The sequence below is a fragment of the Hemicordylus capensis genome, chromosome 1 (assembly GCF_027244095.1).
Source record: "Hemicordylus capensis ecotype Gifberg chromosome 1, rHemCap1.1.pri, whole genome shotgun sequence".
Taxonomy (NCBI): Eukaryota; Metazoa; Chordata; class Lepidosauria; order Squamata; family Cordylidae; genus Hemicordylus; species Hemicordylus capensis.
The window spans coordinates 367,920,344-367,937,110 of record NC_069657.1 but is presented as its reverse complement, the minus strand read 5'-3'; the positions used below and the strand labels follow the sequence as shown (position 1 = coordinate 367,937,110).

Sequence of the window (16,767 nt, the reverse complement as noted above, 5' to 3'; positions counted from 1 at the left end):
GATTCAAGAAACTCTGAGATCAGAGAAGTAATTCTGGGAGCCAGGGTGATTTACAAACAAGCATAAGCCTTTGACAATTATTCATACTGGGCAAAAAGGAATATGCAACAATATCATTGCCCTGGATGTCCCGTCCAGTTAATTGTTGCAGGGAATACAAAATTACTGATTTATAACACCAACGACCACGGTTGAGTAGTGAGTTTACAATTTGAAGATAAATATTGCAAGGCTGCAATTTTAGCCCAACTGGTTCAGTAATTGGTGGAAAAAATAAGGGGTCAGCAGACTGAGAATACACAGCTTGAGAGCCCTTTGCATCATGGGGGTTGCAAGATGCTAACGGAGACCCCGGGCACCTGTCTTCAAGCAACAACTTAATGGTGTCGAGTTTATTTTCCAAACTATTTAGTGTTTTTGTTAAATGGTTGAAAGTTCCAGCAATTAAACCACAATGCTTCATAAACAAATCAGCCAAATCTTTATCAGAGAACAATGAAGGGCACTGAGCATTTTGTGAAGAGTCTGACTCTCCAGCCGTTTGCTTAGAGGGCGATATCTGGAGAGGCATAAATCTATTTTGGAGAGGAACAGAAGATGATTGACTTACTTTTCCAGTAGCAAAAGAGTCAATTCTGGATTGTTTAGAAAATCTTTGCTGTTCTGAATCAGCAGCTGGGCTTGGACGTGAGCGTTTCTTTCCCCCCATCTTGTGTTCTCAGGGAAATTCCGAAACTAGATAAAGCACTCTTGATTTGAATCCACATTTAAGTCACAAAATACTCCAGTATTAATAAGAGGTTAAAATCCTGGCTTAGTTAAACTGTTGTTATAAAAATAGGGATAAAAAGGGGGGAAAGGCAAAGTTACAGAGGAGATAATAAAAACTCTATCCTCCGGTAGCTGTGTTAAGCTCCTCTCTGTCACTTGTACAGGTGAAACTCGGAAAATTAGAATATCGTGCAAAAGTCCATTAATTTCAGTAATGCAAATTAAAAGGTGAAACTGATATATGAGACAGACGCATTACATGCAAAGTGAGATAAGTCAAGCCTTAATTTGTTATAATTGTGATGATCATGGCGTACAGCTCATGAAAACCCCAAATCCACAATCTCAGAAAATTAGAATATTACATGGAACCAATAAGACAAGGATTGAAGAATAGAACAATATCGGACCTCTGAAAAGTATACAGTGTACTATGCTTGATTGGCCAGCAAACTCGCCTGACCTGACCCCATAGAGAATCTATGGGGCATTGCCAAGAGAAGGATGAGAGACATGAGACCAAACAATGCAGAATTGCTGAAGGCCGCTAATGAAGCATCCTGGTCTTCCATAATACCTCATCAGTGCCACAGGCTGATAGCATCCATGTCACGCCGCATTGAGGCAGTAATTGCTGCAAAAGGGGCCCAAACCAAGTACTGAATACATATGCATGCTTATACTTTTCAGAGGTCCGATATTGTTCTATTCTTCAATCCTTGTCTTCTTGGTTCCATGTAATATTCTAATTTTCTGAGATTGTGGATTTGGGGTTTTCATGAGCTGTATGCCATGATCATCACAATTATAACAAATTAAGGCTTGACTTATCTCGCTTTGCATGTAATGCGTCTGTCTCATATATCAGTTTCACCTTTTAATTTGCATTACTGAAATTAATGGACTTTTGCACGATATTCTAATTTTCCGAGTTTCACCTGTAATTTTTCAAAGTGCAGTATATGCCACGCCGAGAACAGACTGGCCAAGAACAAGTCACTTATCTGTAAAAATTCAGAGAAAGTTGAACAGCATGTTGGGCATGTAGGTAATTCAAAAGAGCCACTGTAGATTCATAACTTACCTTAAGTACAATGGCTTAAAATGGCTGCAAATAATTTTAAACCTTGAAAGGCATACAGACCTGCTTCTGGTCAAATAGCTTTCCACAGACTTCTTCAGAATTTTTTTCAACCCTCAAAACAGTGTATTTCATTATTGTAAAGCATGGCATCCCCAGACAATTAATAGTGATCACAGCCCCCAGGGACATGTGGATCTGCCCCTGAGAAATTTCACTTTTCTTATAGAATCTCATTTGGCTTCCCCTTTTGGAGGAACCCTGAAATTTGTTTCAAATGTTACTTTTTCACAATTTCAGTACCAACCTTGCTTTACACTCACATGGAAGATGCATACCTGTGGTGCTATCCCACGTGGTCGCACTATGTGTGTGAAAATGTGCTCATGGCCAATCAGTTCTTTTAAAAACTCCTCCCTTCCCCCCTTCCACAAGGACAGGATGAGATAGGAAAACCGACTGTATCAGCCCAGGCCACATGGTTCCAAGTACATCTTGTACACACTGCACCCAAGTAGGTGGCTTCGCACTGTTGTGGATGGGTGTAAAGGAGGACATTTTCCTGCACAAGCAGGAAAACAGGTGATTTTGCAAGATTGTGTGGAATGAGATTTTTTCCTTTTAGTTTTGAATACCTACAGTTCTACTGACTGGCTGGACATGTAATGCAGATAGTGAATTCATTATTTCACTGAACAAGTGGCTCATGATTCACTTGTGGAACCAGAGGATACACTGCTGACAAGCGGGAATATTCTCCCAGGATCATTTTTTTATCCAGTCTGAAAGTCCATGCTGCCATTCATTTATGTGGCAGCATGGACTGCCTGCAGCCCTGCTTGCGTGCCCGGCCTCTAGAATGACTTCAGTACACCACATGAGCAGCTCAGTGCATTGTGGGCTTTCTGGAGGCTGAGCGTCCTTCCTCCCGCCTCTCTATTGCCCAGCTGTTTGCTGCAGTGACACTTTTCTGGGAGCGTGGCACGGTGTGTGGGGCGGCAGCGGCAGTCATGTGGGGGAAGGTAGGACTGGTCCTGCCATCCCCCTGGAAATGAGGTCTGGTGAATGACCTCATAATGTGTGGATGTTACACAAAAAAGTGAATGCATCTTTAAATGCCAATATCCATGCATCTTGGTAACCCAACCCAATCAGCTTTCCCAATCACAGGTACAGCAATGTTTTAAGATGTGCATATGCTTGTGTGAAATAATAACACCTTATGTGCTTTCTCTGGAGTGGCAGAAGGAGTAGCACCCGTGTTTGCTGCTGCAAACATAGTGGACTGGGTCTCATGATCAGTGAGACCTGGTTTCTTCCAGTGTGCGGGCAGGGAGCCCTGGATGGCCGGATCGGCCGCCCACACGATTGCCGGCTCTGTGACAGAGCCGGCGGGGGCTGGGGAGCTTGGGGGCCACGTGGCCCCCGGAAGCCCCAGTATGCCCTGCGCAAGCACGCAGGGCATACTGAGGAGACCCCCAGAGCCGGGAGGCAGCTTTTTGTCTCCCCTCCGAGGGTCTACTTGCGAGTAGCCATGGCGTGGAGCTGCACCGCGGCTACTCACGATTAGATAGCCTGGGTTTGCGGAGCGCTCGCTCCGCAAACCCGGGCTAAGGGCAGGGGTACTTAGGCGGGTTACCCGCCTAGGAACCACCGGGCTCGCAGCCGAGCCCAGTGGTTCACATGATGGGGCAAAATCGGCCTAGCCTCCGCTAACCCGATTTTGCCCCATCGTGCAAATAGCCTCAATGTGTGGGGTGTCCTTATCATGCTGCATGAAAGCCCATTATTTGCATGACCCCCACATTCACATACAGAATTCTTCTCACCCCTGCAATTTCAGGTTCTTGATTATCTATGAGGTCCTTGCTTCATAACCATTCATTTAATGTATAGTTGTAGTCTTTGAGGTCATTCACATGATCCAAAACTGTGTCCTACCCGGGTTTGGGAGCTGTGTGTGCTCCCAATTTTCAGTTGTGTGGAAGCAAGTTAAGAAGAAAGCATGGGTAGAAGTGATTGTGTAGAAGCAAGGTAGACAGCAAACCTGGGTAGCTTCCACACAATCACTTCTACCCAGGTTTTCAAACTACTTTGCTTCCACACAAACAAAACCCGGGAGCACACAGAGCTCCCAAACCCTGGGTAGGACACAGTTTGATTGTGTGAATGACCTCTGTTTTCCTTTCTGAGTACATACTGAATTACTGACAAATATTTACCAATTTTAGAACAAATTAAAAACAAGACCAAATAAAAACTGTGTCACATATTTAGAATTCAAACTGAAATTACACCTTCTTATATCATATATTCATGAAATATTTAGAATCAATATAAAAACCTTAATATTGATTCTAAATATTTCATTAATTTCTTTGTGGAATTATATAAGAAGTTGTAATTTCAGTTTGGATTCTACTGGGAATTGCAGTTTTGAGATATCAATTCATATATTTGGTGCTATATGACTCTCTCATATATTTAGAGTCACTCCTCATCTTATGTCTGACCTACTTGTGTGTCAGATAACAACATTCAATGACAGCCACAGCAACCAGGGGTTTAGAAAGGTTGGAGTGGACCATGGGATAAATGAAGGTTCCCTTTCCCCCATTTCTTTAATATGCGCCTGTCAGTCAGGCTCAGGGAGGGGTGAGCTGAACCTAAGCTCCTGAGCAGTTAGAAGGGGGGCACTCTGCCCAACACTCCTCCCCTTCCCCTCCTGTAGAGGGCTCGGCTTGAAACTAAGACAAGTCCAGTGATGGGAGGCTGGTGTGTCAGTGAGTCAGGGACAGTGAAGAGCAAGCTGTTACCCGGCCAGCTGTCTTCTTCCTCGGTAACCCAGAGACCAATGTCCCATCTTGTTCTATTGCAACCATGTCCCTAGAAGCAGCTCAGAGTAGGAGATGTGCTGCTGCTCTTACAAGGAAGAATTGTTTACAATATTTTTAAAGGGATAGTGTTATTTAAATTATTCTCTCATCAATATTCTGCACACAAAATTGGCATTTCAATGTCCCTCGGTGGCATGTGTCCCTTTTTCCCTCCTGACAAAACTTGTGGCCAAAACTGAACAATTTTCCAGCTTGCTGTTGTCTGAAAATGGTTCTGAATACAATTAAGGACCACAGGAGGGCGGGGGAAATGCCCTCATAACTTCACTCTCCATTTAATACTGGCTGGGGCAGACACAAACCACATAAAAGCTTGGAATTTAGGAAAGCTATGTTTTCTTTCCTTTGCTTTGTTTCCCTGACACAGTCTTTCTTGGTGTGGAAATATGCATTGGTGGTTTAAACACAGACCTTCATTCTCTTCTGTGGCTGAGGAGGCTTTCCACAGCTCAGGGAATGCAGGCTAAGACTGATATCGGGATGGAAGCCACTATATATATTTTTTATTATTATCTCATTTAATCTTCAATTTAAGCCAGTTGTTTTAAGCCAGCAGAAAATGCCTCCTCCGTCAACACCATTCCCCTGGGACTTTTACACACAGCAGGTTTTACCACGAGTTTACAGGGAGGCTTTCCTGTGAACTCGAAGTTGTCCCAAAAAACTGACACAAATAGTGATTTTTTTTTACCTCGGATATAAATCGAGCTACACTCTAATGCACAGTGAAAAACCCGAATTGTGTGTGAACTGCTTCCCAATAACTCACAGGGACTTCAAGGTAAATCTGGCCAATATGTGAACACACACCTTCCATTCCAGAGGAGATGTGAGTTATCGAGCTTTAAAAGCCCCATGTGAAAAACTTCCTGGCCTCCAAGCCTAATGCAGACCATGGGAGAGGGGAAAACAATGGAGCTCTGTGCATTTTGCATTCAAACAAAACGGGGGAAGAAGACCTTGTGGAGTTCAGAGTGGAGGTGGACTGGTATTGTCTGCCCACCACTGCAGGCAAATGGCAGTGAGAGGGTTATAGACTCATGCTTGAAGGACAGGGAAGGTGGGAAGAAGATTTTGTTTTCAGTTCCATGTCCCTCACCTGTTAACACAAGTGGGGGTAGTTTTAGGGTCTGGCTCCTTGAGGCCAGATCTCTCCCTGGGAGAACCAACCCCAGAAGCTGTCAATGGCAGGACTGTTCTTGAACATGTGAAATGGTTGTTCAGCATGACCAAGATATATTTCTGAACTACAAAATACATATTGCAGTAATCCCAGACTCAAGACAGATAAATGGCTCAGACATGAGGACTAAAAAGAAAGAAGCTAAAATTAAGGCTAAGGAGAGAAAAGCCTCCAGATCTTTTAAAATTGAAAATGAAGCTAACCAGGCCGAATGTTAGGAATCACTACAGGCCACAAATATGTCCTCAGACTGTTTGAAATGGATTTGAAGATGGGTGAAGTACTCTTTGGTACCAGAGGGTGAATTTACAAGAAAGCAGCTTGGCAGCTATACAACCGCCCAATTTTCAGGCATGACAGCACAAAATTAAGTGGTGCAATTATACAAACACTTGCGTTTGCTTAATTTTAAGAGAGAGCTCCAAGTGACTTGTACACTACAAGTTCTCAGAGCTGCCAGGAGTGCAACCCAGAGTTCTTCATTTCCAAGTCCTATGACTTACTCACAAGACTACACTTCAAAACAGGAATCTGAACTGCCAATAAACCTTTTCCAGAAATGGCAAACAAATAGCAATCCCATGCTGCTTTCTAGGCATCCATCCAGGTACTTATTTATATTGCTGCTTTTAAAAACCCATTGCTTGAGGGTGGAAGTAGATGTTTTAAGAGACACGGAGCTGCCGCTACTCTGTATCTCGTTCCCTCTCTTCCTCATAACATCTATTTTAACACAATGAGGTCATTCAGACAATCAAAAACTGAAGGGGGGGAACCTTCATTTGTCCCAGGGCCCACTCTAACGTTTCTAAACCCCTGGTTGCTGTGGCTGTCATTGAAAGTTATCTGACACACAAGTAGGTCAGACTTAAGATGAGGAGTGTCTCTAAATATATGACAGAGTCATAAAGCATCAATTATATGGATTGATACTTATTGTAATTCCCACTAGAATCCAAACTGAAATTACACCTTATAAAATTTTACAAAGATATCAATGAAATATTTAGAATCAATATTACGGTTTTAATATTAAGGTTTTTGTCTGGGCAATTGCCAACTAAACTAAATTGCCAACATTTCTGGCAGTAAGCTGGGGGGGGGAGGAGCAGCTGTGCCAAATGCAGCGGCTGCTCCAGTGAGAGCAGTTGCTGCACTTGTGACCTAGGGCACCCCTGGGATGCTGGAGGGGGGAAGTCCTCCCACTCCCAGCATCTCCCTTCACTGCACCGCCAGTCAAGTGGGCTCGCAATGTGGTGGAGGGGAGGATGGTGGCTGCTCATCTGTCGGGAAAGCTCCTGCTTCCCCACAGCCCTCCCGCCCTCCCTAGCGAGGTAATGTGCACGACCTCGGTGGGTGCTCCCAAGGCACAGGATGTCATGCAAAACCATGATTTACCCTTTGCGTGATGTCTGAACCATCAACAGTGTGAAGTCAAGGTTAAACCACAGCGCTTGAAACAAACTTGGATTTGAAATGCACTTCAGACCTTGGGTCCAAATCTAGGTTTGTTTCCAGCAATGTGGTTAGAATAAACCAAGATCAGTTGGTTCAGGTGACATAACTCATCCTGCCTTCTAACTAGGAAGTAGAATCAGGAACATAGGAAGCTGCCATATACTGAGTCAGACCATTGGTACATCTAGCTCAGTATTGTCTTCATAGACTAGCACCAGCTGGTTTGCAGGCAGGAATCTCTCTCAGCCCTATCTTGGAGTTGCCAGGGAAGAAACTTGAAACCTTCTGCTCTTCCCAGAGTGGCTCCATCCCCTAAGGGGAATATCTTACAGTGCTCACACTTCTAGTCTCCCTTTCAAGTGCATTCAGGGCAGACCCTGCGTAGCTAAGGGGACAAGCCATGCTTGCTACCACAAGGCCAGCTCTCCTCCCAATTCTTTCAACTTGTATGAGAGAAGGGGAGTTGGGAGAGCTTGCTCCTAAGGCTCGGGATGTCATACAAAACCATGACTTATCCTTGACTTTGTGTGATGTCTGAACCATCAATTGTGTGACATGATATCCTCATACTATTCATTGCTCTGCCCCACTTCACGTCAGTGGTTGTTATTACTATGACTACGACGACGACGACTACTACTACTTTATTTGTTAGCCGCCCCATAACAAATTGTTCCCTGGGCAGCTTACAACACATTGCCTCATTAAAAAATGAGGTTAAAAAACCACATTAAAACATAACAGACCAAAATAATGGGGGAGGGGTAGAAAATACAAAATGCAATACGAAAACGTTTTTAAAAACATTTTTAAAAATCAGTTACAATCAGATAACAATTTTTAAACATTTAAATTTAAAATGTAAAAGGCCTGAGTGAACAAAAAGATCTTCAGCTGGCATTTAAAAGAACAAAGCAATGATCCGCACTGGGGAGACCACTCCATAAATGGGCTGCAACCACCAAAAAGGCCCTCTCCAAAGTAGCCACCCACCTCACTTCGTTTGGCAGAGGCACCCAGAGAAGGGCCTCTGAAGGCCCTTTGCTAGTGAAAGGGAGCTAATTCAAACTATCCCTTTCATTTTCTCCTCCAAATTCTCAAGGTGGAGAAAATAGGGGGCCAATTTCTGCAATTTGTTCAGAGGTGGGACTAAGAAATTCTGATGAAATTCTCAGTCCACTGTCTACCACCATTTCTTCCCAAGAGTCCTCTTAGAATGACCCTTTGGGCCAGTTCAGATGAACTGTCCAAGTGGCAATCAATCATATGTGGAGAAGCAAGTATGCAGCACTCTGTCCTCACCCCCTACCCCAATATGTCATCCCCACATAAGAATGTGGGGCTGGAAAATTCAAACCCTAATCATGCAGTTTAAATCATATTATTATTATTTACATTTTATATCCCACTGTTCCTCCAAGGAGCCCAGAGCGGTGTACTACATACTTAAGTTTCTCCTCACAACAACCCTGTGAAGTAGGTTAGGCTGAGAGAGAAGTGACTGGCCCAGAGTCACCCAGCAAGTATTATGGCTGAATGAGGATTTGAACCCGGGTCTCCCAGTCCAGCACTCTAGCCACTACACCATGCTGGACCAGCCCCCCATTATGAGTACTGCTGATCTGAATGGGTCCCATTCTGAGGCAGCAAATATGGGAGGGCATTTTGCATGTTCAGGGGGTGGGTATGAAATATTCTTAAGGCTTTGTAGGAAGCAGCTCACTGCTGGTTAGAGGTGATAGCAAGCACCCTTTTTTGGTGAAAAATCTTTTGTGTTGCGCCATTATGTCTCTTTCTCATTTTATGTTCTGCCTTTATATTAGCAGCAGAAGCAGAACTGGAGTGCTAAACCTTTTCCTGGCAGTCAACTCCATCCAGCCATCATTCCACCCCAACCCCAACAAAATTAAAATTTTGGGTTTTAATTTCTGGTTTATTTTTAAAGTGTTTTTAAGTTTTTTGTATATGTTTTAACTGTTTTTATGTTGTTGTTAACCGCCCAGAGAAGAAAATTTGGGGCGGTGTACAAATCTGATCAAATAAATACAATAAATAAATAAAATAAATAACCCCTCAGTCCCCCTCAGATTGATACTACCTAATAGCCCTATCCGGATGTTATAAGAAAGAGGCTGTATGAGAGTACAAGCCTTTCAAAGTGTGCCAGAAGTCCTGCCCCAGCATGTCACTTATTTGCCCCCAGCACGTCAATCACAATAACAGCTTTTGTCTGAAGAGGCAAATGTTGTACACCATGATGGCGGGTGTTTCTGTGATTGGGAGGCTCAGGCACCCAAGCCTGTTGGTCATAGAAGCACCTGCCATCACATTTACATTGTGAGTTATATTTGTCAAGGTGTGTGTGAATCAGTGATATGCCAGGGTGGGAATTCTGGCATGCTTTGGGAACCTCCTTCTTATAATGTCCGAATAGGGCTGGCACAGCATCATTCTAGGAGCACTGTGGGAACCAAAATGGCAGACAGATGGAGCCATCCCCTGGGAAACCTAGCACTCCCAATGTTGCTTCTCCTGTCACCTGCAAAGGTGCAGCATAGGCTGTAAAAGAAAAGAAAAAAAAAAGGGGGGGGGAGAACACCCGTTCTTGTCACTGCCAAACAGCAGTAAGCTGCCTCCATCAAAACTTTACATGAATTGCTCATCTACTTCTGAAATTTCTCCTGTTTTGTTGCTTCCTCCTTGAACCCTCAAATTTCATCAAAATTGCAATCAGATAATTTTTCGATCTGCTCTGAACTAGATGCTAACAGGAAAGGGGGATGGGGAAGAAGAGAGAGATGGAAGCATCTCCATGTCACTCATATCATCTAGCTCCATCTTGATAAGCACTTCGTATGTGAAGCATTTCATTCACCCATGTACTCAAAAAACATATGCAATTTCACGTGGGAAGAAAGCAGCTCGCCGCCTCTTCGGCGGCGTGGCTCGTTTGTCCCAGCCCCCTTTCCCAGGAGCATGCGGGGCTGGGAGCTCCTCCTGATTGGCCCTGGCCACTTCCAGGGGCGGGGCCGGAAGAACCGAGCCAGCAGCCCGCCTGCGCTGGCTCAGTCTGCCTCTCGGCTGCAGAGAGGACGGACGTGCTGGGCAGGAGCTCCGGCTAGGCCACGGATCACATGGCCTGGCCCGAAGAGTGACCCGGCAGAGGGGCACAGCAGAGAGTCAGGCCCGAGGCCCGCCCGTTGTTTCACCCAGCACCCTGAGTGCGTGAGCGGTGGCGGCCCGGCAGATGCCGCGTGCCATTTTGCAGCGCCTGTGCAGCCTGATCGGCGCCATCATCGGAGTGCTCACGTGACTCGCGCAGCGGCAGCCAGCCTGTTTGGCCCTCGCCGTCCCCCTACCAAGGGCGGTAGGGCCTGGCGGAGAGTCGGGCTTTGATGCACGCACGCACGCCGTAATAGCCGCCTCTCCTCCTGCCTGGGGGGCTTTAGCTTGGGCTCCCCGCCTGCCTGGGGGCTGTAGCTTGGGGCTCTCCGCCTGCTTGGGGGCTGTAGCTTGGGGCTCTCCGCCTGCTTGGGGGCTCCTGCTGGCTGCCTGCCTGGGGGCTGTAGTTTGGGCTCTTGAGCCCCTGGTGGTGCAGTGGTAAAACTGCCGCCCTGTAACCAGAAGGTTACAAGTTCGATCCTGACCAGGGGCTCAAGGTTGACTCAGCCTTCCATCCTTCCGAGGTCGGTAAAATGAGTACCCAGAATGTTGGGGGCAATATGCTAAATCATTGTAAACCGCTTAGAGAGCTCCGGCTATAGAGTGGTATATAAATGTAAGTGGTATTGCTATTAAGCCCCACTAACGCTGTGAGCTTGCTCGCCATAGGGCTGGAGTTCCTGAATCACCCCCCCCCCCGGATCATCTTCATCTCAGGGATCCTGCTTGAATCGAGGAACACAGACCGGCCGGAAAGGAGCAACAAGCCAGGATTGACTTGGCCCAGGTTTGGGGGACTCGGCACGGGGGTTGGGCAGGCCGGGATAAGGCCTGGGAGGGCGGTTCTGGGATCCGGCAGGCCTTTGGCCCACGGGGAGCAGAGGCTAGTCATGCGTGCACCCCCCCTTCCTTAGCAGGCTTACCATTTGGGGGGGAGAGCATATAAGGGAAGGCACCCTTAGGCCTGTTACTTCGCAGTGCCCCACGCCCACCCCCAATGCATTAACCGCGCGAGGAGCTTGTGTGCACGCGGCCGGCACCTTACCCCCCCCCCCACCGCCCAGTAACCTGGGGGCACCTGCACCATGGGCCCCAAGAAGGCGCCGTCGGGGAAGGGGAAGAGACCTGCCGCAATGCCCAGGGGGCGCCCAACCAACCAGACTCCTCTTCAGAGGGTTAGGATAAAGCACAGCTGTTGCTTTGCTTTATCAGAGGAGTATATGAAATTGACAGGGAGTGAATGAACGGTAGACATCATGTTTGCTCTGACTCCTGCTGCATCTGTGTATTTAAAGGTAAAGATAAACTCTTTCTGGTTTGCAGAGTTTGCAATCCTATTAAACTGAGTTTGGTGATATGTAGTTTGCAGGATTCTAGCCTTGATCAAGGGTCAGCGAAAGAACAGCACTACAATAGCTGGGAAATTTGGGACCTTTAATGCAAGCACTGAGAGACCACTAAATAGCACAAGAACAGCCAGAAGGGATGCTTTGAAAACTAACATACATATTTTATGCATTTTACAGTCTGTACATTTGTGAGAAAACATCTGCCAATTTAGGATCACATGCTTGTCAACTTCTTCAGTGAAAAGTTGAAAGAGTGGAAAGTACAGTTACCTTTACATATGACCCAAATCAGAGAAGCTTTGGAATTATCTTAGAGAAAAGGCTAAACATTCAAAATGAAATTGAATTCTGTAAGTACAGATGTACAGTGTTACAGGAAAAAAGAACTGGCTGGGAACTATCCTCCTTCTCGGCTCATAATGGCCCATAGCTTTCCAGGAAAGTCCGAGAAAATATCTCACGTTTCCCCTCCCTTCTAAGCTTTCTGTCAGACTAGTTGGAAAGACACAAAAATGCAGTGTTTTAATGTGAATGTGCAAGTTGTAAAATGATTAATTCTGTTATGAAAGCACATCACCACACAATATTGTAAAACAAGCTTTGGATTTAGCTTCAACTGCTTGATATTATTCCAAGCAGTAATGTCTATCATGGATCCTTTCAAAATCAAAATGCTAAAAACTTCACTGTTCTTTTAAAAATTTAATTAGTAGTTCTGAAACACAGACAAAAATGATCTCATCCTACCAGACAGAAATTTGGGCTGAGGCTCTGATCCAGTCCTAGGGAAGTTATTAGAATCCTCCACCGACAAATCTGTGAAAGCTGAATCAGATGCTAAAAACACCATAATATTTTTTTAATTACACTGATGTGTTTTGATTTATGGCATTGTTTTAATTATTTAAACGATTTATATCCTACCTTCTATTGAATTATAGCTTCAACAGTCAACACTTCAGAATTATTTATTACTTATTTAACACATTTGTATACCGCCCAAAATGCAAGTCTCTTGGCGGTTTACAACAAAACAATAAAAAAACAGATTAAAAAAAGACTAACACATTCCTACAATTAAAATTTAAAATGTTAAAACTATTAAAAACACAATTAAAACGAGATCTAATGAAAAGCCTAGGTGAACAGATGCATCTTGACTGCCTTTTAAAAAGTTGTAAGGGATGGGGAGGCTCTTATTTCAGCAGGAAGTGTGTTCCAAATTAACATTTCCAGCCATGATTAAGAAGATAAGGAATGTGCCACAGGACTGTGTGCATCCTTCACTCACTCACTTCCCACTCCTCCTCCTGTGCAGTCTAATTCCCTCCCTTCCTTGCTTGGGAAACCATAATTTTGTAATGCATTCAAACCAAGGAAACTATTAGTTGCCCAAACCATATTTTGCCTCCAACTTGGAGACTGAAACTCACTTATTTAAATTTTATCCCACTCTTCCTTCAAGGAGCTCAAAGGTTTTTATATCTTAGTACATGGTTTTTTATATCCTCACCACAACCCTATGAGGTAGGTACAGCTGAGAGAGATGAATAACAGATCCAAAGTCGCCCAATGAGCTTCACAGTTGAATGCAGATTTGAACGCAGTCTCCTTATCCTAGCTTTACACTCAAAACCACTGATCCACGCTGGCTCTCCACCTGTAGTTTAAATCCTTGGTTTAGAATCACACGCTTGGCTTTTGCAAACCATCATTTGCCTCGCAGTTGGAATGGAAAACTACAGTTTGCTCAAAGAAGAGCACTTATGGGTGGGGAGAGAGCCTGAAAGCACTCCTTATCCTCAAACCATGCTTTAGAAAGAATTAAGCAGCATTACGTATTTTAAAAGAAAACCTATCCACAATTATACTAAAGGTTCAAGCAAATAAAACAGCTTTCATACATCACTCAGTTGCCACAGATCTCATCCACATTCCCAGTTTCATTAGCAGTTATAACTGAATTAATTGATTGAATTAATGTTGATGTATCAATGAACATTTTAGTGATGTTTGTATACAGGTTACTAATTCAGGTGAATCTGTACCTAATTTTGTAGGCTAATCTAGCATCCACAAAGCAGAACTCGTCTTAACTGTACATTTTGCTAAATATGAGCTGCTAGGTAGCTCTGTTCTAAGATCTTAAAAAGACACTTAGCACTTTGGAGATTTCTAACTCAGAGTTTACAACAGAGCAGAATAAATCATCATCATCATCATCATCATCATCCCCCAGTGAGGCACTACCTTGGCGTGGTTGTGGGGCTTGTGTGCTCTGAGGAAGGTGAGAGCTATGCCAGAGGTCCAACCATACTGGACAGGTCTCACCAAAGGAGCCAGATGAAGAGTGCCTCTCCCATCAACAATATGGTGAGACTTAACTTTAATAAATCTATATCGGATCGGTCGTCACCTGGGTCAACAAGGACTGCACCAGGTGCTGGAGTCCCTCAACATCTGGTGGCAAGTGGGCAACAGGACTCAGGATCTTCAGTTGAGCAACCAGGGCTGGAGACTGCAAGGTTACTGGAAGAAACGTCGCTTAACCAGAAAAAATATATGAAAAATGCCAACAAGGAAATAATGATCTACTATTACAAGTCTAGTCCAACTAGAAGAGGTTATTTAAAAAGAGTGTACCAAACTTGGAAAGCGAAGCATCCAGATACAGAAATAACAGAACAAAGGCTAGCAGACCAGAGAAGATTCATAATAAGAAATAAAGTATTCACAGAAGTTGAGCTGGAAGAACTGCAAAGAGCAACACAGGCTCAAGATATGGAAGAAGAATTACCACCAACTGAAGAAGTTGCTCAGGTGCAGGTGGAGGAGGTGTTGGGAATAGAGGATGCCACTGTTGCTGAAGTGTTTCAAAATCAAAACCAGGCAACCTCCTCAAAATCCTGAATGCCATTTAACAGAAAAGCAACAAGAACTAAAGCAAAAAAATAACAGCACATGAACCAAACAACCACCAGGGTTCGACTTCCAGCTCTAAAAACTGTTGCCCAAAACCAACTTGCTCAGGCATTAAAAGATGTCAATGCTGCACTTGCAGAAATAACAACCAATAATTTGCAAGAAACAAACCAACTAATGTACAGTGCAGCAACAATAACAACACAAGAGCTCGGATATAAGATCAGTGGACCTGTCAAAAAAGAAAGTAGTAAATCACCTAAATGGAAGATTAGATTAGAAAATAAAATCGCCAGGCTTAGATCAGATGCTAGTAAATTGAAAGATATGAAAGACAAGAAGCTGAAGAATGAAAACACCAAACAGTCGAATCAGAGACATTTCTACCAAAGCATAGAAGGAGAAACTGCAAGTAACATAGAAATATCAAATAAAGAAGAAACAGTGCAATTCTGGGGGAAACTATGGGACAATCCAATAGATTATAATAAGAAAGCAGGCTGGGTGAAGGAGATCGAAAAATGTAACCAACAAATGCAAGGTCTAATAAGACCAGAATAAAAGAGCAAAGAAAATAAAAAATTGGACTGCACCAGGCGACGATGAACTGCACGGCTTTTGGTTTAAACACCTAACAAGCCTTCATAAACAACTATCAAAACAGTTCAATCACATTTTGCAAGGAGGTGATATTGAACAATAGCTAACAACTGGGAAAACTCATCTCATAATGAAAGACCCAGAAAAAGGTGCAGTTCCAAGTAATTATAGACCAATAACCTGCCTGCCAACCATGTTCAAATTATTAACTGGAATAATAGCAGATGAAGTGATGCAACACTTATTAACTATTAAGCAGCTTCCAGTTGAGCAGAAAGGAAATTGCCCGAACACCAGAGGCACAAAAGACCAGCTGCTGACTGACAAAATGATTTTAGAAAATTGCAAGAGAAGAAAAACAAATCTAAGTGTTGCATGGATTGACTACAAGAAGGCCTTCGATTCATTGCCTCACACATGGATACTAAAATGTTTAGAAACAACAGGTGTCAGCAAAAACATTCAGATATTTATTTTAAAAAGCAATGAGCATGTGGAGTACACAGTTAACAATCAATGGCGAGACACTTGGACAGGTTAGCATTAGAAGAGGTATTTTCCAAGGGGACTCACTACCCCTCTGTTGTTTGTAATCGCCATGACTCCACTTTCACAAATACTAAACAAAACAGGCCTCGGATACCAAACATCTAAAACATCAAGTAAAATCAACCATCTGCTGTACATGGACGATCTGAATTTGTATGGAAAGTCCCAGTCAGAAATCGAAGAACTGCTAAACACTGTCCGTATATTCAGTAGCGATATAGCAATGGAGTTTGGACTAGACAAGTGTGCTGCATTAATAATGAACAGAGGAAAAAATAAAAAAAATAGAAGGAATAGAACTGCCCAATGGAAGCAACATCAAGACCCTGGAAGAGAAAAAACATTACAAATACTTGGGCATTCTCCAGGCTGATAACATCACACACGCTGAAGTTAAAAGAAAAATTGGAAGTGAACACATTAGGAGAGTTAGAAAAACCCTAAAGTCCAAACTCAATGGCGGGAACACCATACAAGCCATAAACACCTGGGCTATAGCTGTTATCAGATACACTGCAGGAATCATAGACTGGACCCAGGCAGAGCTAGAGACGCTAGATCATAAAACCAGGAAAATAATGACCATCAATCATGCTCTGCACCCCCGCAGTGATGTAGATAGGCTATACCTCCCTCACAGCTCAGATGGAAGAGGAATGCTGCAAATCCATCAAACAGTACAGGAGGAGAAAAGAGGCCTTGAAGAATATATCAAGGACAGTGAAGAAGATGCACTTCAAATGGTCAATAACGAGAAACTATTCAACACCAATCAAACAAAGCAGGCCTACAAGA

The 16,767-nt window shown here is 43.8% G+C and overlaps 1 protein-coding gene across 3 annotated transcripts in view; it reads right to left on the bottom strand.

The window, feature by feature from the left end:
- FNDC1 (fibronectin type III domain containing 1) overlaps positions 1 to 16,767 on the bottom strand; it is a 145,910-nt gene that overhangs the window by 22,600 nt on the left and 106,543 nt on the right. The window contains exon 16 of one of the 3 annotated variants that reach the window (XM_053294427.1): positions 13,449 to 13,561. The exons of the other annotated variants lie outside the window; for them this stretch is intronic. Within the exon in view, the coding sequence (XP_053150402.1) occupies positions 13,531 to 13,561 (31 nt within the window). The 3' untranslated portion in view covers positions 13,449 to 13,530. Of the gene's footprint in view, positions 1 to 13,448; positions 13,562 to 16,767 lie in introns of those variants that run through there. 3 annotated transcript variants of the gene reach the window in all.